This window comes from Ptychodera flava, chromosome 22 (genome assembly GCF_041260155.1).
Source record: "Ptychodera flava strain L36383 chromosome 22, AS_Pfla_20210202, whole genome shotgun sequence".
NCBI classification, from domain to species: domain Eukaryota; kingdom Metazoa; phylum Hemichordata; class Enteropneusta; family Ptychoderidae; genus Ptychodera; species Ptychodera flava.
The window spans coordinates 27569032-27592671 of NC_091949.1; the positions used below are offsets into that span (position 1 = coordinate 27569032).

The window sequence follows — 23640 nt, forward strand, 5'->3', positions numbered from 1 at the left end:
CAACCACTGCGGTATTCTCCCCGGGAATAACTACAACAGTATCAGCTAATTTACATAACAATTGGTTCAATTGTTATGTTAGGGACAAATTACAGAGGGGAGGGCTGTGTTTTTGGAGGGACAGTCGTAATTTATCGCAGACTTTTCAAAGAGATATGGTATTTCATACAGTTTAGGGAGGGTCACCATATTTTGTGCAACTATAAGAAGGCAAGATGTAGCTGATTTAGTGCTTCATCCAAAAATATCAAATCATAATACATGGAGTCTATCAGGCAAATTATTGACAATTTACCCCCACAAAACATGCTATATCTGTATATTATATATGTTTTATAATGTATTTAGATGTACTTTGCTTGAATAGGGAAGTAAAATGAACATTTGTGTACAAGAAATTGATTTCTGAATTTCATCTAAAAAGTTGGCTCAATATCCATGGTGTTTATGATGAAATTATGAATAGTTTTTTCCAATACAAAATAGGTAAATCTTTGCATTTGTGTACTCTTGATTATTGATATTAATTTTCTTGATTAGACTAGAGTGGTTACAAGTCCTTGGTTGTGTAAGAAATTTGATTCTGGAATTTCACCAAAATGTCATTCAATACACTATGCATGGGGTCTATGATGAAACTATGAATAATTTTTTTTCAGTACTAAATTAGATAAATCTGTGCATTTATGCATGCTTCATTATTTAGATTATTGTTCTTGATTAGACTACAGTGGTTACAAGTCTATGGTTGTGCAAGAAATTTGATTTTGGAATTTCACCAAAATGTCAATTCACTATGCATTGGGGTCTATAAGTGTGTGTGCGTATTTTGTTGGTGATTTCCTATTCAGGAAATATCACACGGATAATCAAAGGTTGGGCCATAATATCAGCTTCTGTCAAAAGTGACCCTCCCCCAAAGCTAGGTTATAAAAAGTGACCCTCCCCCTTGATCTGTTTTCTAAAAGTGACCCTCCCCCCAATTCCCCCGGCCCACCCCACCCTGTAATTACTGAAGGCTCCCTTACCTTACGACTACGAGTATGGCGAGGGTGTCCGGCCTTCGCAACGCCAGACACTCACTATACTCGCAGGGCTAGACAGGCACATACACGACATGTCGATCCCCATTGCAGAAATCTTTATATCCACACAGTCCAATATATGGAGCTACGATATTTGTGCAGTAGCCTATACATAGCTCTTGGTGGCAGGGCAGGGCTATGAGTTACCGGCGTTATACGGCCTGGCCGTATAACGCCGGTGTTATACGGCCTGGCCGTATCCGGTAACTCACAGCCCGGCCTTGCTGCGGTTCCGTAGCCCTACCACTCCCTTTGCTGGTTGTGTTGAGCTACAGTATACAGAGAAATAGCGGCTGCTTGATCAGTGTTTGTCAAGTCGGGCGCGTTCGCGTTCTACAGGTACTAGTGAAAACGTTGCCTCGAATTTAAACGGAGTGTTTCAGCCCGAGTATTTTTGCCTTTGCCACACTCCATTTAGAGGCTAAACCCACGGGATACGTGTGTGGTTCGATACATAGCGGCCGCTGCTAGCTTTGCATGGCAGGGCTGTGTACGTGTTACCGGCGTTATACGGGAGGCCGTGTCACGCCGGTAACACACAGCCCTGCCATGCAGAACTAGGCCGCAGCGTGCTGCGTGGTATGCAATTTTACTATGCATACCCACACGGCGGCCGCTGTGTATCGAACCACACGTAACCGTGGGCTAGCGGCAAGCCATCGTTTTGTTGGGGTTTGGGCACAGACTGTGTATGGTTTGGGAGAGGCGGTCTACACTTTACAGCGAGGGGATCGCTGGTTGCCGGCGTGTAGGCCTACTGTACTAGCGACGGGACCGCCGGCCGCTGGCTTACCACCTCGAGTGTACATTGGAGCGAAGGGACCGCTGGCAGCCGACGAACCACCACGAGTGTTTTGTCCACTTTTAACCAAAACTGGTAACTGTTTAATATAGAATGGGACGTGTCGGTAACTTGGACGTCCATGAGATGATATTGAAGACTAGAAGCTGAGAGTTATCGCTGAAATACCCCAAATATCATGTCCAACATCCGAGTGTGATGATCCCAAACCCTCTGGCATTAAACTGTAACAATCATGACGTTGACAATTATTCAATTTTCATGTTGGGCTTTTTCTGCGGGGTGTCCCACTCTGTTTTCTTTTCTCGAACGGGCCTCTTTTTTTTCTACTGAGGTTTTTTTTTTTTTTTTTTTTTTTTTTTTTTTTTTTTTTTTTTTGTAACCTCTTTTTTTTTTTTTTTTTTTTGTAACCTCGCTTTGGTTTTTTTTCCAAGCTGACCTCGTTTTGGTTTCTTTACAGCCTCAACGCCGGCGCGATCTCGGTCGACTTTTCAATTGTGATTCTCTTTCTTTTTTTAGTCAGACCTGATGGTGGTTCGTTTTGTTTATTGTAGTAGTGCAAGTACTATTTGTGGTTTTGTTTTTAATCATTTCGATATTTTTTGTGTGTACTTGATTTTTATTCTTTTTTCCCTTATAATCAGCATTCATTGCACCTTTATATCAAATACACGTGTATGTGTAAGTCAATAAGTATGGGAGTGTGGTATTTCCAATTTTTGAAAAGTTTATCTTCTCATTACGGTTTAAAGAATATTTACAATTAAGCATTACATAACATTCTGCCCTTTTTTGCAATAATACTTTTCTCGTTTATTTTCTTCCGTAATTCCATCGAATTTTTATTTCAATCAAGAAAGACGGTTGCACGTCATCTTTATCTGTACAGGCACATTCAAATATTTAATGACACGTATTTTCAAATGAATGCTATTTTTATGAAAAGGTACATTAATAAAATGCAATGATATGGACGAAAGAACTTTTTTCTTTATTATTCATACACGTTTAAGACTTGTTTTTAGAAAGAAAATTTGACAGTTTATTTTTACTCTATGACGATAAATATTTTTGAAACATTTGGCGCGCCGTAGTTTTACTTCGGAACAATTCCAAGTCATAAGTCTAATTACAAGCACTGTATTTCGACAAGGTCATTTATGCTCGCACACTGTAAAGTTTCATCTGCCCTCAATGCGCCTCTCTGAAGAAAAATTGTTGTTATCTAGCAGAAAATTATAACGACAGACGACACAACCCGCCTGACATCAGGTCATCAACGTAGAATAAACAATAAAAGTTACAAAAGCACAAAAATATCATACAATCGGACGTGGTGTCGCGCATTGCCCGACGTGTGACAAAGGACAATATGCCGTGCTAATGCATGCCCTGTGCACACTCTGCGCCTTCAATAACTAATGTGTCCTAATTATAAAGCAAAAATTAGAAAATACCACAAAAAGTACTTTCCCTTTAAATTTCGTGATTACTATTATTCCCTTATCATGACACACGTTATGTAAACGTGGGATTCTGCATCTTCATAGCTAACGTCATACCCATGGCTAAGATTTACTATCGCCATTCGGGCTTTAGAGGGCAATGCCTTGTGTTTCCAAGGTTTGATTATAGGATGTCAAATTAAATGCCTTGCCAACCAAATACAGGCCAATGTTACTACTACTGCTTCCGTCCAAAGACTCTCAAGCGACGAGCCAGGCAATCAGTCGACCAAAGGAGAGATGGATGGACTATTTTTAAAAAGTCTTTATTTTATTGCATTGACAATTTAAAATACAGAAGATGACACCAATTATTAAAAACTGCTCTCCTAGATAAATTTTAACCGAGTGAAATACAGCAACTGTGTTAAATTATCTCAAATTCTCCTAAAACAATTCTTGATAAAGTCTTGTGATCATTTTAATAATGTCTTTGTCTAAATTTAAAATTTGCATAACCACAATTTATTATTCAGTAACTTGTAAATATTTAGCTGTTAACAATGCAACATTCCAAGACAGCTAATAATAGAAAAGACAAAACCTCTTGTTTGTAAAAATAACCTCAAGGTTAGATCTCAGCACAGCTATGATCAATGTCATGTTCATGTGTCAATGAATGTCAAGCTGTCAACAGAGAGTGTCCTATCGGGAAGAGTTGCTCCTTTACTGATTAGTATTCGAGGTAGACTATCTGGAATTTGGAGTCAAGAAAAGGGTTTTCTCTAGTACAGTTTGTCTCCCCTTCTGAGGTTTTCTGGTCAAACAAGGTGAATATAATCGCTGTGATTTAATTAGAGTCGTTAACGTATTCCGTTAAAATGTTACTTTTCTTAAAATATGTTTCGAAGTTGACAATTTTCATGTCTGTAGGCCAATGTGCGTAACTTTTATATTGCTGAGTCGAGTACGTTTAAATCCATACAGAATAGACTTTTCCACTCAGCGTGTTCTGAAAGTCGTACATGTGCAACACTATTATCATACCCGGACGACAGACATTAACAAAAAAGAAGATTAGTAAATGCAAACATGGTCTTTACACTCCAATTGTACTCTACCTCAACCTTTCATCCATACAACTTCCCAAGTCCTAAAATGAAAACATTTCCCGTGTCAACTAATCCCAACTCTCATTAACGGTTTCAAAGCAATCATCATTTTAAGTAAAGTGGTTTTATAAGCTAAGATATCCCGTGTAAGTTCCCGCTCTATTTTTATGGCATTACAACGAATGTGTTCAAAGAAAAGTAATTCACATCGGCGTCTTGCATTCTTGCAAATAACATTGAAAATAAACAGTCAAAACATTGAACAATTCCATGCTGTTAATAAATATCTTTCGAGCTAACATTCAGTACTAACATACAGAGCTATCTTGGAATTTCTGAAAACTATTAGGGAATGTGGCCAGATGTGATAAAAAAGTCCATGCACACACGCATACATGGATACATACATACATACATACATACATACATACATACATACATACATACATACATACATACATACATACATACATACATACATACATACATACATACATACATACATACATACTGTTACGTGCAGAGAAAACGAACAAAAGGGTGAACTCAGCAGTTAACGTTTAAACAAAATTTATTACGAAAATAAAACTAATTGCTAAGTCAGGGATAGAGTACAAGCTTTAAAAGTGTACAGACTACTTATCTCAGCCGGGACGGCAAAGCTCCAGTCTCAGAGTTGTAACAGTCAGTTCGGATGAATGAACAGTCCTTTGGCTTGCAGGCTTGAAGCTGCACAAAGTCCACAGTATAAATCCAGCGTTGGCAGTGAAGGTCTTGAAAAGTCTTGAGAATGACTACTGCTGGAGTTTAGTAACACACAAGAGACACGATCCCAAAAGTCTGACTGGAAGCTGAGCACGTCCCTTTTATAAAGGCATATAAGAACAATCTAGAACTTTTATTGACATGCTAATTACTGTTCTAAAATTATCTCCCTTACACAACTAATCAACTTTCCAGAACATTCCAAACATGACTATTGAATTCAAGGTTGTGAGGTCATCAAGGGCAGTGACCTTGAGAATGTTCTAGACTAATTGAACTCAGTCATGATGAGTGTGGGGGAAATGACCTACTAACACACCCCCTCTTCAAAAAAAAAGAAAATTTTTCAAAGAAAAATCTTTCTTTTGCAAATGTAATCTGAAAAAGATTTAAGTACTCAAATTTTTTTTTTTTTTTTTTTTTTTTTTTTTTTTTTTACTCTAAAGTAAAACTTCTTGAAAGTGAACAACAATAAACTCTAAATACGAGAGAGACAGTCTGCAATTAAATTGTCTCTGCCTTTGATATGTCTAATATCAAGATTAAACTCCTGTAACATTAAACTCCATCTTAGCAATCTCTGATTTTTGCCTTTAAATTTCTGCAGAAAAACAAGAGGGTTGTGATCAATATAAACCACTATTGGCTGATTTGAAGAAGTAACATAAACTTCAAAATGCTGTAAAGCTAATATCAAAGATAAACACTCTTTTTCAATTGTAGAGTAGTTTCTCTGGGATTTGTTAAATTTGCGTGAAAAATAGCAAACAGGATGATCTACACCATGACTATCCTCTTGCAATAAAACAGCACCAGCAGCCGTATCACTAGCATCCACAGCTAATTTGAATGGCAAAGTGAAATCTGGTGCAGACAACACTGGGGCACTTTGCAGTATGGCTTTAAGTGTATCAAATGCCTGTTGGCATTGCTCTGACCAAACAAACTTTACTTTCTTTTTAAGTAAGTTAGTCAAAGGCTCAGTAATTGTGGAGAAATTTGGACAGAATTTTCTGTAGTAACCAGCCATACCGAGAAAGCGCATCAGTTGTCGTTTGCAGTTTGGTATGGGAAAACTTGAAATGGCACTGATTTTGGCATCAACAGGTTTTACCTCACCCTGTCCTACAGTATGTCCGAGGTAAGTCACCCTCGCCCAACCAAACTCAGATTTGGCAAGGTTGACAGTCAACATTGCTTTGCTCAGTCTCTCAAAGAACTTCCGCATGAGCTTGATGTGTTCCTCCCAGGTGTCACTATACAGGACGACGTCGTCAACGTAGGCTGCACACCCGTCTAGCCCGGATATGACGTCGTTGATCATCCGTTGGAACGTTGCCGGAGAGTTCTTCATTCCGAATGGCATCACCTTGTACTGGAACAATCCGTCTGGTGTAACAAAGGCGGATATTTCACGAGCACGATCCGTCAAAGGGACTTGCCAAAATCCCTTCAGTAGGTCAAATTTCGTCACATACTTGGCTTTTCCCACTCGGTCGATGCAGTCATCAATCCTCGGGATTGGGAAAGTGTCTGTCTTTGTTAAAGTGTTGACCTTCCTAAAGTCCGTGCACATACGATAACTGTGATCTGATTTGGGAACAAGTATGCACGGCGAACTCCAGTTACTTTTACTGGGTTCAATAAAGTCATTGTCCAGCAGGTATTTGACTTCTTCCTGGAGATATTTCGCTTTTGTTGGATTCAGTCTGTATGGATGTTGTTTTATAGGCTTACTGTCCCCAACATCAACGTCGTGATAGATGACGTTTGTCCTCGTTGGAACATCTTGAAACAGGTGTTTATATTCGTGGAGCAGTTCTTTCACCTGTTGTTGTTGTTCTGGCTGGAGGTGTGCCAACTTTGTAGACTCCAGCTTCTCCAGGATTTCTGAGTTCTGAAGCTTGACCGAGCCCAGCTTTGAGTTTAGAGTATTTTCACTCAAGTCAGTTTCAGTATCACTATCTTCATAATGGTTTGAACTGACTGCACTGACAGGCTGAGTTATAGTAGGATTATCCCTATCCAAATATGGCTTAAGCATATTTATGTGACATAGCTGTTTTTGTTTTCGCCTGTCAGGTGTTATTATGATGTAATTTAAATCACTCAATTTCTTATCAATTAGGTATGGCCCAAAGTAACGAGCATGGAGTGGTTTGCCAGGAATTGGAAGTAGAACAAGAACTTTTTGACCTGGTTCAAACTTCCGTTTTGAGGTGCTTTTATCATATTGGTTTTCATTGACTGCTGAGATGACTCAAGATTTTCTCTGGCTAATTCACATGCTTTAGAGAGTTTTGTACGAAAATCTGACACATATTGCAAAATATTCAGACAATCATCATCGTCTGATAGGAATTTCTCTTTAACGAGCTTAAGTGGGCCACGGACTGTATGTCCAAATACAAGCTCAAATGGGCTAAAACCAAGAGACTCTTGAATTGACTCTCTAACAGCAAAGAGCAGAAAATGAATTCCTTCATCCCACTGCTTCTCTGTGTCAAAACAGTAGGTCCTAATCATGTTTTTCAAAGTTTGATGAAATCGCTCAAGAGCACCCTGACTTTCTGGATGATAGGCGGATGACCTATACTGTTTAATGCCTAGCTGATCCATTACTTGTTGAAAAATACCAGACATAAAGTTGGAGCCTTGATCGGACTGGACACATTTAGGGAGGCCAAATAAAGTGAAAAATTTGACTAAAGCTCTCACTATAGTCTTTGTCTTTATATTTCTCAGTGGTATGGCTTCTGGGAACCGAGTTGATGTACACATAATTGTCAACATGTACTCATTTCCTGATCTTGTTTTTGGTAAGGGCCCAACACAGTCTATTAGAATCCTACTAAATGGTTCTTGAAATGCAGGAATTGGCTGTAAAGGGGCCTTTGGAATGGTCTGATTCGGCTTTCCTACCATCTGACATGTGTGACAAGTTTTACAGAAATGTGTTAAATCCTGCCTGAGATTAGGCCAATAAAAGTGACTGAGATTTTATGATAAGTTTTCCTTACTCCCAAATGACCAGCCCAGGGCGTTTCATGGGCCAGGCGCAATATTTCAGCACGATAGGGCTTTGGAACCACAATTTGATGTTTTATAGCCCAGTCGTCATCAACCAAGACATCTGGAGGTCTCCATTTACGCATGAGAATACCAGATTTTGTATAATAGGAAACAGAGCTATCTGAAGTTTTATCTTCATCATCTACCCTGTCAAACAAAGACAAAATATCTGGGTCTTTGTGTTGTTCTGCAATGAGATTTGATCTAGAAAATGTCTGACTTTGGTCGGCAGAAGTTTTACTGGAAGTTTCAAATCCTCGAGGGATAACGGAATGATCCGTGTCAAACACCTGACTGAGAAAAGTGTCATTTAAGTCAACGTCTGTGACATTATTTTTGAGAGTATTTTGATTCTCAGAAGTTTTCTTTGACATGGCTCGAGTAATGGCACATGAAGGAAATAAATCGGGTATCTCTTGTTCAATTGGCTCTGGATCCTGATCTAAACTAGGATTATCAGTCACAAGTGGATTAGTAATGACCTTGTCCCCAGCAAGGTCGTTTCCAAGAAGAAGGTGAATCCCTTCAAAAGGCAAAAAAGGCCTAATACCTAAAGTCACAGGTCCAGAAACAAAGTCCGAAGACAAATAGACATTATGGAGAGGAACAGGAATGTAGTCATTACAATCTACCCCCTTAATAAGAACTTTAGAACCTGAAAATGACTTTTCAGAAAACGGCAGGGTATCTGCCAACAAAAGAGACTGGGAAGCCCCGGTATCTCTTAAAATTTTGACAGGGGTAGCGGAAGAGAAATCACTAGAAAGTGATATAAAACCATCATGAATAAATGGTTCGAAAATACCCATAATGCTATCTTGAGAAGAATTGACCTTGACCTCATTAATTGGGGATAAGAGGGGTTTAACCTCAGAAAATGTGTTGCACACATTATTAGACTCTAATTGAGTTGATGAAGAAATAAAGCCGGTGGGCTTAGATCCACTTTGACCACTTTGACCTTCACGTTTTCTTTTCAATTTGAAACACTCTGACATTAAATGGCCGTCTTTCTTACAATAATTACAAGAAAGTGTACCGAACTGTTTGTCAGAAGGAGATTGAGACTTGGGATCTGATGATGTGGGAGTGTTACTTGAACTCTGTGAACTGTTGTCATTTGATTTTCTACTGTCCTTTGAAAAATTCTTGGATGAAAAGGAGGAGTTAAATTTACCTGCATTGTTTCTGTAGGAAAAGGACTGGGATGGTTTGCTGAGAAATGAAGATTTGTGGGTCAATGAATAATCATCGGCCAAACGTGATGAGTGTGGGGGAAATGACCTACATAACAATACATACATACATACATAAATACATACATACATACATACATACATACATACATACATATGCCCTATAAAGCCAATAAAAACTTTCGGAATCTATTTTGGTCATGACAAAAAGGAGTTGAGATCACGAAATTGGAATAATAAGTTAGAAAAAATAGAGGCGTTACCGAACGGTTGGAAGAAAAAATACTTGTCTTTATTTGGGAAAATACCAATTTTGAAGAGCCCTGCCTTTTTCAAAAACCACCTATATTGCGTCTATTATTGAAATACCAAAAGTTGTAGTGGTGAGATTAAATAATATATTTTATAATTTTTTATGGAGCAGGAAAAGGGGTAAAATTCGGAAAGAATTGGAATCAATTTGAACAGTGAGGTATACAAATGATAGATATTAGTTCAACTATAAAATCATTGAAATGCGGATGGATGAAGAGGCTTGTGAATAGTGGAAATGAGACATTGAAAGTAGTTATTGATTATTATTTTGAAAAATTCTGTGGTATCAGCAATATTTTTACATACAATTTTGATAAAAATACTTGAAATATGTTACCAAAATATTACCGAATTTCTATGCAAGTGTCCTTGATAGTTGGTATGAAATTGTTATAAATGAGCGTAAAATAGAGTTAACGCCAAATACAGTGGGAGAGCAAAAATTTGGGACAACCATAACATTACAGTAAATAACCAGCCATTATTTTTTACTAATTGGATGGATGCTGGTTTTATTTACATTTCTGATTCATTTACCAATTGTCATTTCATTCAGCAATGTGATCTTTTGAATAGATTGCAGAAAAAAAGAAATTGGATTATACAGTTTATAACGCTACAGGAAGCTATTCCATATCAATGGATGCAAAGTATGAGAACTCTAAGAATGAACTAAGTGGTAAATCGACAAAGGAAAACTATTTTGTGGTCAAGTAAGGTGAAAAACATGACAGTCAAGAAAATCGCTCAGTTTAATTTATTTCTGTTGTATGACAAACTTCCTCACAGATAAAACTTGTTTAGATGGAAGAAGAGCCTTCTCCAATGTGTGAGCAATGTATTTCCCTTGAAGACTGTGAGCATTTTCTTTTTGAATGTGCACGAGTAAAGCAATTTTGGGCGGCTGTTTTTGAGGCTCTTAACAAAGCATACGCTATCCAGTTAAGCATACGGTGGAAACATGTTATATATGGTTATTTTTTAGGTATGCCTTAGTTTGAAGCTTCGAACATGATAATTATGGTTAGCACTATTTCAGTATACAAGGCAAGAATTTTAAAAACAAAACAATGTGATAAGATTATTGACTAAGGAATTATATTACATTAATTACATTAATTATGTCAAGAGAAACAGAATTATTTCAGAGTTTATAAATCATATGTAAATCACTTACAATCAGTTGTATGTTAAATGTCTAAAGAAATAAAGCTGATCTTATTTTTAAAAAAATACATACATACATACATACATACATACATACATACATACATACATACATACATACATACATACATACAAACATATGAAATATGTCCCCATTAATTTCACAATATTTGACAGATCAATAACAGTCAAAAGTTGTGTTTTTCGCAGCGATAATTTCGTTATGAATTGTTTCAGTGTTTGTGAAACGTGCATTCCAATAAACACCATATTGCCTACCGAAATTCAGACCTACAAAAGCACTCAAAAGTGAAAAGAAAACAGTAACGTAGAGGCCAGTATCACTTGCATTTAGAATTTTCAAAAGTTTTACAACTTTATGCCAATTCTCACCGTCTTTTTTTCGTTGCATCCGCTTGCAATCTAACTTGAAGTCGTTCCATAGATATAAAATGCTGAAGCCCCCAACGGCGAATATCGGAAGCAGGAGAAATATGATGCACTCACACCAAACAAGGATGTTCCTTAAAATGGCTGGTGTTACGTTTGTGTGTGACACAAAGTAGTCATAATTCCAGTGAATATGACATGAAACCTTAAATACTGAAATGGAGAACTGAAACACAAGCCAAGAAGAAACAAGACTGTGTAACTTTAAAAACTCGGAATACGAGGCAAGGATCCGTTGGCGACACAGATCAAGACCATTCTCGATATTTCGTTTCACAAACAACAAACAAAGTTTCATATCTGAACGTAAACTGCACTTCAGTAGATGAATTTCGTAGCAGAACGCTGCAAACATAAAGTAACTAATTATGAAAGCGAAAAGGTCGATGCCTTGCTTTACATTATCAGAGGTTGAATCAGGACATTTCGAAATCAAGTAGGATTGGTACCACAGTTCAAAGAATGTGCAAATAAGGGCGCATGCAAGCGACAAATAGCCAAATCCTGTATTACGTGACAAATCCAAGACGTTTAGACGAGTTAACACATTTCCTTTAGTAAGGGCATACACCCACCAATTTCTCGTCGGTGGTGACGTCTCATAAACAATCGAAACAATACGCATTAATGTGACAACCACCAAGGGAAGGACATATGTAGATGCCGAGAACAAATGTAAAGTCGATTTTCCTTTTCCCCAGTTGGACACTACGCAGACTGTCCAGGCGCTTAACATCAAACTTGCTATAATCACGAGCCAAGTCAATGATGTAATCCACTGCACCAGTTGTGATCGTCTTCCTTTATCTCTATATGAAGTACTACCTGGAAAGGAAAAATATACATTGTTTTCACCATATTATAATACAAGCAAACATAGGGTGAATCCGAAAACGTTGAAAATTCATTTAGTCTTCTAGAATGACATCATTTTATTTTGTTTCCACGTGCATAAGCTTCCATGTTCATAAGAGACAATAAGCTGACATACTGAAAAAGACGCGAGGTTAATGAGTAGACAGCAAGACAGATGGACAGGGAAGATAACCACGCAAACAGTCAGGCAGGCGGTCAAGCGGACTGTCTTGATCAACGGGGATGTAAATTCAAAGACCATAAAAATCAATTCTACCTTCCATGTCAATATTCATTTGGTTTGAGTTTGGTTCAGATTGACATCGGTCAATCAGTGGAATCTCTTCGGAACCAGTGTATTGCCGTCCATCGTCTGAAAAAATATATGTACAAGTCAACATCACTTCAATTCGTATCATTATGGCTATTAGTCTTTACGAAATCAAATTACTATTCGTTTCTGTTGAGGATCCTACACGAGTACATATTCGTTGACATCAAGCTTTAGATAAGAACTGAAGGGGTTTTTCCTTGAGGCGTCTAGCCATGAACCTTGTACCCCACCCTTATCGTATCGACTCGTGCTCTTTAAGTTGCCAGTGTTTTATTCTAAACGCAAGGTGTGTCCACTAATCTTCACTTCGGCGGGAATGATGTAAACCTTTTCGACTCAAAAATCAAAGATAGGTCCGTTTGCATTGATTTTATATTTATCCTGACAGGAACTGAAAGTGGGTTTTCTATCATTTTGAATTTCCCGATTCGTAAATCGGCTATTTGCATGGAGAACATTGGCAAAATGGTACACGTTATTACTTCCGACTGTCCTCCCCATAAAAGTCAGAATTTTCGGACCATACCTACTCTGTCAAAAGTTGAGCTGATTGTGAAATCAGAGTTTCACAAGTGGTAGTGTGGAGGACCGTGCCTTCTGTTAAACACAATAATTGACTCCGTAAATCTTCAAGGCCATCTCAGCCATTCGAAACTACTTACCTTTTTTTGGACGTCCATCTCGCCATATTTTATTCAAATCTCTGCATATAGAACAGGGTGTCCTTGAATCATTGTCAGCCTCGTTCTCGGCCATGTCGGCAATCTCATACAACTTATGCAACTTTCTCAAACCCATGTGCCTCAGTAAACACGGCAAACATCTTCTGAGGTTATTGCTGTTTTCATACTTGACATATCCCAAGATGCTAAGACTATACCGAACGATAATTGGCCATTTGCTTCTATAGATTGGCATCTTTATGGCTGTGTAAATCTGAAATCGTGCATGAGGTAGTTACTTTCACAACATGTTTCGACTTTCAGGAACTGTTATTAAGTACACGATCGAGCAAAAATATTATGTGTGATTCACTTCATTTTCCAAATTTTGCCATGGACAATTTCTGAAAATGTAATAAAAAAGGTTTTGGACCGGAGGCTTTGTCACATATAAAAGGTCAGGTTAGCGGAAATGGGCATATTTTTTAATTGACCTACACGAATAACTAAGAATATAGCGATAGACAACAACATCATTTCAAGGGGCGTTTTAATATATTGATATACTATTTCGAATGATATTAAAGTTCAGAAGAAAGTTAAAGTTATGCGCAACTGCAATTTCCGCCATTATTTGGAAATTTTCCTTCATGACCAGTTTTCGCCAGTCACCTCAAAGAAAACTTTGCCATTCGTCTACACTTGTGTATTACCCATGATTTTGAATTCTCTTGTCAACAAATCCTAGCGAGTGATGACAGTGAGTAATTGTTCTCTCACCATTTCCCCGTTCCCACTAAGATGAGATCACCACTTGTAAACCACTGTTTATGACAACAACTAAACCCTTGAATACACAACTGAGGTCATGGAGTATCCGGAAAATTCTGTCTTGTATACGCTTGTGTCGAAAAGTCAACAGGCCATAATAATCAATGTGATATAGGTATATCAACAAACGGCAGGGTGTACCAGGAAACTGATTTGTTGATTTGTCAAGCAATTCTATGGCAAAAATTGGCTTTTTGCAAGACAACATAGCCGTTGGGCGAAGTTTATTGTGAAATATATTTCCCGATAATGTTATAATTTACAATTATTTTTGTAATCTTATAATTTTCATAATAGTCAGCTAGTCGCAGAAAAACGTACAGTTTTTGTCATGACGCGATAGACGACATTTTGTAATTTTATTGGTCTAAGGAGAAGACAACAGCGATACGATAACTGTCTATATTTGAGTCATTGCATCTTCTATATGATATTGTCAATCATTTATTTTGTGTGTTAAATGTTTGGTTGAGTATAGATACTTTTTATCAAAAAGGGAAAAAAATGTGATGCGCAGAATTCGAAATTATGAGCATGATGACAAAATGTTTATCGTGGCCTGACGCTACAAGTGTTCGTCACCCCTATGAATGGAATTTGAGCTCGTACGCTCCATATATAAATACTTCTTCCCTTGTGGGTTTTATTGTTACTCTCGTCCCTGTACTACGATACACACCTACTCAATTTTTATGTGAGATATAGGACAATGATAACGTATACATTTGACCAACACTGACAGTCCATCGATAACAAACGTTGACAACTTCAAGAAAAATATATCCAGTTAAAGAAGATAGAACGATAGTTTTCCTACCTTTCTTTCAACAGCCTCTAAATACTCCCGACGGGCCCTGGGACTAAGTATATTTAGAGCCGCTTCTCACAGTGTAGCCGCACGTCGAAATCAACTGCAATGTTGAACCCTAGACTGTAGAAATATGACTGCCTATCGTTGGACAGAAAAGCAGAACTGAAAGTAATGCAGAAATATAACACGTGATTCTTATGGGTGACGACATTCTTAGTTTCCAAATGCGCATAAATATTTTGTGACATGATGAAGTCGTCGATCATAACGTTTGTCACAGAGGTTAAGTAAGCAAAGCCTATGTGGACTTACGTTTTGACATGTTATAAATATTATTTACATTAGATAAGCGTGTACAGTTCTGCATTTAGCAAATATGATGTATTCTGTAAAATCGTTGCATTGCTGCAGATACTTATCATTGCGAAAAAGAAGCTGAAACAGAGATACCGACAAAATATCCGGATATTATCACCAGTGTAGTGAAAAAACAAGAAATCAGTCTTGAGAGTGATTCACTCTCATATTTGTTGCAATTTACTGATATAGTTTAGGTGTGACAAAACGTGTATTACATACGCTATTCCAATGTACCGGGAATGCCAACTACTTCTATTTCGAGTTGTTGACATTTACGGTTATAAAAATCAAAATCCAAATGCTTGAAGCTTGGTCTCGGAACTTGTGTTGATCATAATGGCATTATACATCTTATTTTTTGTTTGGTTTTCTTGTTAAAAGTTTTAATTGCAAAGTACAGGGTCAACTGATAAGAAACTCTCGCAAAAGATACTACTGGTACGACCTACCACTTTAGTATTGACGGCATGACAAAGAACATGACCTTGCTATAATGAAGAGGTATACCTTCACAGAAACGTGAGGGGGGCAAGCATATGTTGCCCCCCCCCAACAAACACTATGAGAAGTGGAGGGAGGTATGCACCCTACCCCGTCACAGCCCCTCCTCTATTGCTGGCACTCTTTTCACACCTTCCTTATTAGTATACGATCGTGTGGAAACAGTCTTAGTCATTGTTGAGTTTTATGGTTAAAATATTGAAATAATCAACACTTGACTTACGGCCTAGAGGTTACAATATTAAAAGGAATTCATGGCCACATAACAAATTCCCAGATTCTGTTTTATTCGTACAGATCTAATGAAGGTTAGGTGGTCCTTTGCGACGATGAGTACATCACTGAATTTCGGGGGGGGGATCATGTCGCTCTATTACACCTAGTTCTACTTGGTTCACCCTGCGTACAAGGATAAAAGGTCACAGACAATCCTTTTTTGGGTTCGGTCAGTACAGTAATACTTAAAGCAGACAGTCCTATGCTAGTGTGGCCCGCACTCACTTTTGACAGTGACACAGTCCCGCCAGTTTGTTTGTTTGTTTGTTTGTCTTTGTTTTGTTTTGTTTTTAAGGAATTTCAGAATTTTAAGGAACAACATTAGTACGTCGCAAGATTACACACAAAAAAGATACGTATTATCTGTTGGCCCGGTTGTGGCACTCTCAGGGAAAATAGTATTCATGCATGTTCCAAAAATCATTGCAAAAGGGATTTTGTTTATCGTTATGTCTCGTGAAATGCGGGTGTTTTGTTCAAAAACCTATTCCCTTAAAAGGCTTAGAGTACCAGACGAATACCCCAAACGCCTATAAGCTAAGAGTTTGCGTCTCCTATTTTCACAACTGGTTCCAATTGCCGGCCTGGGTCTAGAATACAGCAATCTCGTAAGGACAACAATGCTTTCTTCAGCATTGACATATCTTTAACTGCATTTACGCATTATCTCTTCCTCTGCATAGTCTCTCTCATCTTCATTGACTTTATTATCTCTCCCTCTCCCAGATTTTGTGTTAACATTGGGATGGAGGCCATTTTGAATTTCAAATATCGCAAAATGTCGGGTAATTTGTTTCGCTAGTTCCAAATTTTACACGGTGACCCCTGATTTTCATAGTTGATTTTGTAAGAAAATAGTCAAAGGTTTTTCTTTTAGCAAAGTTTGGGTGAATTAAGTGGGTAAATCTTTCACTTTCGAGGCGCATACTACCTTAAAGCTTGATTCCGATTTAAAATGCGTCTGCACCGGGAGTTCAGATAATGTTTTGTCAAAGGTAACACCGTAGGATGAATAAAAACTTGAATTCATCCCTTAAAACGTCTCACAATATTAAAAATTATCATGCCATACATCTGCTATCATTAGCAACAGAACAATATGTGAGCGCTTTTACATCCCATACCTAACAAATGCTGACCATTTTCAAGTGCCCCAGACAAGGTTCCTTTCGCGGCTGCCTCCTGCGTTCACTTTGCATAGTTTCAAATGAGAACTTTAAAAGAAAGGCAGTAAATTATTATGACATGCGCATGACAGGTAAGACTCATTGTGCTTAGGGGTTGAGGTTAGTTCTACTTTCATTATCGTGGGCAACTTCTCACCATCTCTGAGCCAAGGTTACGTCATGAAAACCATTGGAATGAGTATGCTCCGTTCTGAGACTTCATTTGAAATGCGAATTGATTTACTGAAAGGCCAGCCTGCAGTTTATTCTTCCGAAAACCTATCAGTAACTTATCGTGTTTGAAGGAAGTTCAAATCATAATACCGTCATCGGATTTTCTTATTTCAATAATTTCGTGGGGGGGAGGTGCGCACAGGCTGTGAGTTTCGTTTGCCTAGATCATTGTCAATTGACTTCTGAGTTTCATCGTTCGTCACGCACATTTTTATTGTTAGGCTGAGCCGGGGTTTAAAGTTCAAAAAAAGGAAATACCCTACCGAAATACGACAATTTTTCCAAAGACATGCGACATATTATCATTTTTGTGTTGCTCAGAGAAGGTAATATCTGTCGGTTCTGGTTAGCGGTCTGAACAGAGCAAATTAGACCAATATAATCTCCTTAACCGACCCGTGCTTTGGATTAATCCATCGTAAGAGTGGAAAATTCAGAAGAACGTACGTCCATGGAGAGGCAATCCGCAGTGATCTCCGACAATTGATAGATTGTGAAATCGAAGAGATAGGCCACAGACAGACGCCTAAAATCTCTCTCTCCGTGCATCAAACCACAAGCGACAGTGACATGAACCATGAACAAGGGATTGAATATTTGTCTGAGTTTGATTGTCGCGATCATCGAATGACTCCAGCAGGTTCGTGTAGAATTGTATTCTCTTTCCTCTGTATAGAAGTTTGACTATGAAAATACTCCTCTTTTATGGCAATAAGGTCCATCTTTGCAGTTGCTGTCAAACAGCAAAGTTAGCGGAAGCATAGACATTACAGAAACTACTGTCTATGATAATAGCAACTGTCTATGGCGGAAGTTAGCAAGTTTTGATGGACATTGAATATTCAGTATGAGGAGTTTCTATCATGTAAGTCAGGCGGGCGGCACCGAATGTTCATTTACTTTGTAGGTATATTAAAGCTTCGTTTTGGGGCATCACGATCATGCCATTTTCATAAGGACTTTTGCAAATAGATATTTATGATTAAATGATGACTTATCCTCACAAATCTCATCCTGTGTGTTAAAATGGTTAGCCTTCCTATGTTGTGAACCGACACTGCGAAGTTTTAAACCAATCATAAGTCTGAACTGGAAATTTCTGCTTTCAATGTTTCACTTCGTAACAATTCAAAGTCAAAATTCTAATCACAAGCGCTTTATTTAGGCAAGGTCATTTATCCTCGCACACTGTATAGTTTCACGTGCCCTCAATTTCCCTCTTTGAAGAAAACATTTTGTTATCTAGCGGAAAATTATAACGACAGACGACACAACGCGTCTGGCGCCAAGTCATAAATGTAATATGGATATTGACAAATTACACAAGCACCAAAATATCGTACAACCCAACGTGGTATCGCGCATTGCCCAACGTGTGACAATGGATTTTATGCTGTTCTTATGCTCTGTGCATACTCTGCGACTTTTACTTTTTTGTAAATAACTGTTATCTGATTTATAAAGCAAAAATGAGAAAATATAACAAAAATTACTTTCCCTTTAAATTTCGTAATAACTATTATGCCCTTGTCATGACACACGTTATATAAACGTGGGACTCTGGCATCTTCTTATAGACAACGTCATACCGATGACTAAGATTTACTATCGCCATTTGGGCTTGAGAGGGCTATCTCTTGTGTTTCCAAGGTTTGGTTGGATGTCAAATTAAATGCCTTGCCAACCAAATACTGGCCAATGACATGTTACTACTACTGTTTCCGCCCGAAGACTCTCAAGCGACGAGCCAGGCAATCAGTCGACCAATGGAGAGATTGATGGACAACTTTTTAAAAAGAATTTATTTTATTGCATTGACAATTTCAAATACAGAATATTCGGCCAATTATTAAAGACTTCTCTCCTGGATAAATATTAACCGAGTTGAAATACAGCAACTGTGTTAGATAATCCCACATTCTCCTCAAACAATTCTTGATAGAGTCTCGTGAACATTCTCATAACGTATTTGTCTAAATTTAAAATTTGCATTCCACAATATATTATTCAATAACTTGTAAACATAAGTTGATAACAATGCAACATTCCATATCCAAGACCGCTAATAATAGAAAAGACAACAATTCTTAATTGTAAAAATAACCTCAAGGTTGGATCCAAGCATGGCGATAATCAATGTCATGTTCATATGTCTATGCATGTCAAGGTGTCAGAAGATGTGAATCATACAAGTTCTAACATAACACGATTGGAACTAATTTGGGATAATTAGATTTTCATATTTGCAAATTTCTCAAAAGTGTTAGGTGCCATATAGTTGAATGTTGCAATATTGCAAATTACTCATAAAAACAAGTGTGTAATTTAAAAAGAAAAGCAGATGAGATAACATTTGTAGATTAAACCGACATTACTTCACCATCCAATAATCCCAAATTAGTTCCAATCGTGTTACATCATCATATCTGCAGCCCATACGAATAAATGCATCAACGTGTGAATGAATTGCTCACATGCTTTATATTCTTCGTCAATATGGAGAAATATAAATGAATAAATAAATAAATAAATAAATAAATAATTAAATAAATAAATAAGCAAAGTCCTATCAGGGAGAGCTCCTCCTTTACTGACATATCAATAACTGAAAAAAGTTGCGTTTTTCAAAGCGATAATTTCGTTATGAATTGTTTCATTTTGTGTGACTGATTCGACCCAATACACGCCATACTGCCTACCAAGATTCAGAGCTAAAAAAACACTCAAAAGTGAAAAGACAACAGTGACGTAGATGCCAGTATCAGTTGCATCGAGTGTCTTCAAAATTTTTGTAACCTTATGCCAATTCTCACCGTCTTTTCTTCGTTGCATCCGTTTGAAGTCCAACTTGAAGTCGTTCAATAGATATAAAATGCTGAAGCCCCCAACGGCGAATATGGGAAGAAGGAGAAATAAGATGCACTTACACCAACCTAGGATGTTCAGTAAAATGGCTGGGGTTACCTTTGTGTGTACTACGAAGTACTGATAATTCCAGTAAATATGGCATGAAAGCTTAAATACTGAAATGGAGAACTGAAACACAAGCCAAGAAGAAACAAGACTGTGTAACTTTAAAAAATCGCAATACGTAGCAAGGATCCGTTGGCGACACACATCAAGACCATTCTCGATATTTCGTTTCACAAACGACAAACAAAGTTTCATATCTGAACGTAAACTGCACTTCAGTAGATGAATTTCGTAGCAGAACGCTGCAAACATGAAGTAACCGATTATGAAAGCCAAAAGGTCCAGGCAGTACTGTATGAACACATTTATATCAGCGGTCGAATCAGGATACTCCGAAAGTGTGTAGGTTTGATACGACAAATCCACGAGTGTGCAAACAAGGGCGAACGCAAGTGACAGATAGCCAAATCCTGTATTACGTGACAAATCCAAGACGTTTAGGCGAGTTAATACATTTCCTTTGGTAAGGGCATACACCCACCAATTTCTCGTCGGTGGTGACGTCTCGTAAACAATCGAAACAATACGCATTAATGTGACAACAACCAATGAAAGCACATAGGCAGATCCTGATAACAGATGTACAGTCGAATTTCCTCTTCCCCAGGTTGACACTATATAAACTGACCAGGTGCCCAACATCAAACTTGCTATAATCACAAGCCAAGTTAATGATACAATCCACTGCACCAATTGTGACCGTTTTCTTTTATCTCTATATGAAGTACTACCTGGGAAGGAAAAATATACATTTGTTTTTCACCATATTACAAGGCAAGCAAACATAGGGGTAATGCGAAAATGTTGGAAAAATTCATCATGTAATTTTGTTTCCGGGTGTAGAAAATTTATAGAAGACAAAAGGCTGTGAGTCTGAAAAAGACATAAGGTTAATGAGTAGACAGCAAGACAGATTGAAACGGAAGATAGCCACACGAACAGTCAGGCAGGCAGTCAGGCAGGCATACCTTCAATGTCAATATTCACTTGGTTTGATTTTGGTTCATACTGACATCGGTCAATCAGTGGTATTTCTTCCGAACCAATAGATTGCCGTCCATCGTCTGAAAAAAATATGTGTACAAGTCAACATCGCTTCAATTCATTACCGCTATGAGGCTTTACTAAATCAAATTTCTATTTTTCGTTTCTGTTAGATATTCTACACAAGTAAAGCTTCGTTGACATAAATTTTTGGATACGAACTGAAGCGGTTTTTCCTTGAGGCCTCTAGCTATGAACCTTTTGTTCACTAACCTTTCCGCGATGACTCCTTAAGTTGCCAGCGTTTATTCTAAACGTCAGGTGTGTCCACTAATCTTCACTTCGGTGGGAATTTTGTAAACCTTTTGACTCAGATCGTTTTCATTTCATTTTGTATTTACCCTGACAGGAACTGAAAGTGGGGTTTTCTATCATTTTGAACTTCCTGATTCGTAAATCGTATGTTTGCTTGGAGAACGTTGACAAAATAGTGGACATTATCATTTCCGCCCGTCAGCCCTATAAAAGTCAGAATTTTCGGAATTTCCTGACCAGACCTACTCTGTCAAGAGTTGAGCTCATGGTGAAATCAGAGTTTCACAAGTGTCTTCTGTTAGATATAATTGGGCGAAGACATAACAATGGACTCCATAAATCTTCAAGGCCGTCTCAAATATCCAAAACTTCTTACCTTTTTTTGAAGAGCCATCTCGCCATGTTTTATTCAAGTCTCTGCATATCGAACATGCCGTCCTCAAATCATTCTTAACCCCGTTCTCTGCCGGGTTAACAATCTCATACAACTTATACAACTTTCTTAAACCCTTGTGCCTCAGTAAACACGGCAAACATCTTCTGAGATTGTTACTGTTTTCCCACTTGACATATCCCAAGATGCCGAGACTGTACCGAACGATGATTGGCCATTTGCTTCTACAGATTGACATCCCTATGGCTGTGTTTAAATCTGAAATCTTACAAGAGGCGGTTACATTCACAACATGTTTCGTCTTTCTGGAACTGTTATTAGGTACGAATGATGAAGCCAAAACATTATGTGTGTTTCACTTAACTTTCCATCAGAGTGTAGTGTAGGTGTGTTAGGAATCAAATTTTTTATTAGTAGTGGGGTGTCATAGATCCAAAAAAGGCTAACTTTTGCCAAACCATGCGCAATTTTTAATTATGTAATAGAAAGTTTTAGGGCAGGAGACTTTGTTACTTATAATAGCTCGGGTTAGCGGATATGGGCATATTTTTTTTATTTTGCCTACAAGAATTACTCAGAGTATAGGGATAGGCAACTAAATGATTTCAAGAGGCTTTTTAACATATTAATATACATCTAGAAGGATATTAAAGTTCTCAGAAGAAAGTTCAAGCTATGCGCAACTGCTATTCCAGCTATTATTTGGAAGGTTTCCTTCATTACAAAAACTTTACGCTATTCGTCTACGTTTTACATTCCCTTGGTTATAACCTCTCTTGTCAACAAATCCTAGCGAGTGAGTGAATCCAAGTCCCTGCCAGCCTTCCGGGCGTTTTTTTTTCAAACTTGAGGTTGCCAGCTGACAACAAATATGTTATAATTTACAATTATTTTCGTAATTTTATAAAACCCAGCTAGTCGCAGTCCGAACTACACTTTATGTCGTGATGCAACAGACGACATTATGGGATTTTACTGGTATGAAGAGAGTACAGTCACACGATTAGTGTCGATATTTAAGTCATGGCATCTTCTAATCTGATATTGTCAATCATTTATTGTGTATGTCAACTATTTTGTTGACAACAGAGCTATTTCATAAAAAGGAGAAAAATGTGACGCGCAGGTATCGAAATCATGCGCATGATGACAAAATGTTTATCGTGGCCAGACGCTACAAGTGTTCGTCACCCCTATGAATGGAATTTGAGTTCGTACGCTCAACATACGAATACTTCTCCCGTTGTGGGTTTTATTGTAACCCTCGTCCCGTATGACGATACACGCCTACTCAGACAATGACACCGTATACATTTGACCAATACTGAGAGTCCATCGCTAACAAACGTTGACAACTTCAAGAAAGAGATATCCAGTCAAAGAAGACAGAGCGTTAGTTTTCCTACCTTCCTTTCAACAACCTCAAAATACTTCCGAATGGCGCTGGGACTAAATATATAGAGAGACGCTTCTCACAATGTAGCCACGCGTCGAAATCAACTGCAATGTTGAACTCTAAACGGTAGAAATAGGAC

General features: G+C 37.9%; 1 protein-coding gene across 2 annotated transcripts; it reads right to left on the reverse strand.

The window, feature by feature from the left end:
- Positions 1 to 9747: 9747 nt before the first annotated feature.
- LOC139123102 (uncharacterized) lies at positions 9748 to 23623 on the reverse strand. 2 transcript variants are annotated; one of them, XM_070689092.1, is made up of 4 exons: positions 23512 to 23623; positions 13261 to 13534; positions 12542 to 12637; positions 9748 to 12234 (listed from the first exon to the last, which is right to left on the reverse strand). In XM_070689092.1, exons 2-4 carry the CDS (start codon positions 13514 to 13516, stop codon positions 11138 to 11140), a joined length of 1449 nt encoding a protein of 482 aa, XP_070545193.1. In that variant the 5' UTR covers positions 13517 to 13534; positions 23512 to 23623; the 3' UTR covers positions 9748 to 11137. The 2 variants fall into 2 exon arrangements, with proteins under 2 accessions (XP_070545193.1, XP_070545192.1); XM_070689091.1 differs by lacking the exons at positions 9748 to 12234; positions 12542 to 12637; positions 13261 to 13534 and adding exons at positions 19262 to 21143; positions 21381 to 21476; positions 22088 to 22370.
- Between the last annotated feature and the right edge of the window lie 17 nt (positions 23624 to 23640).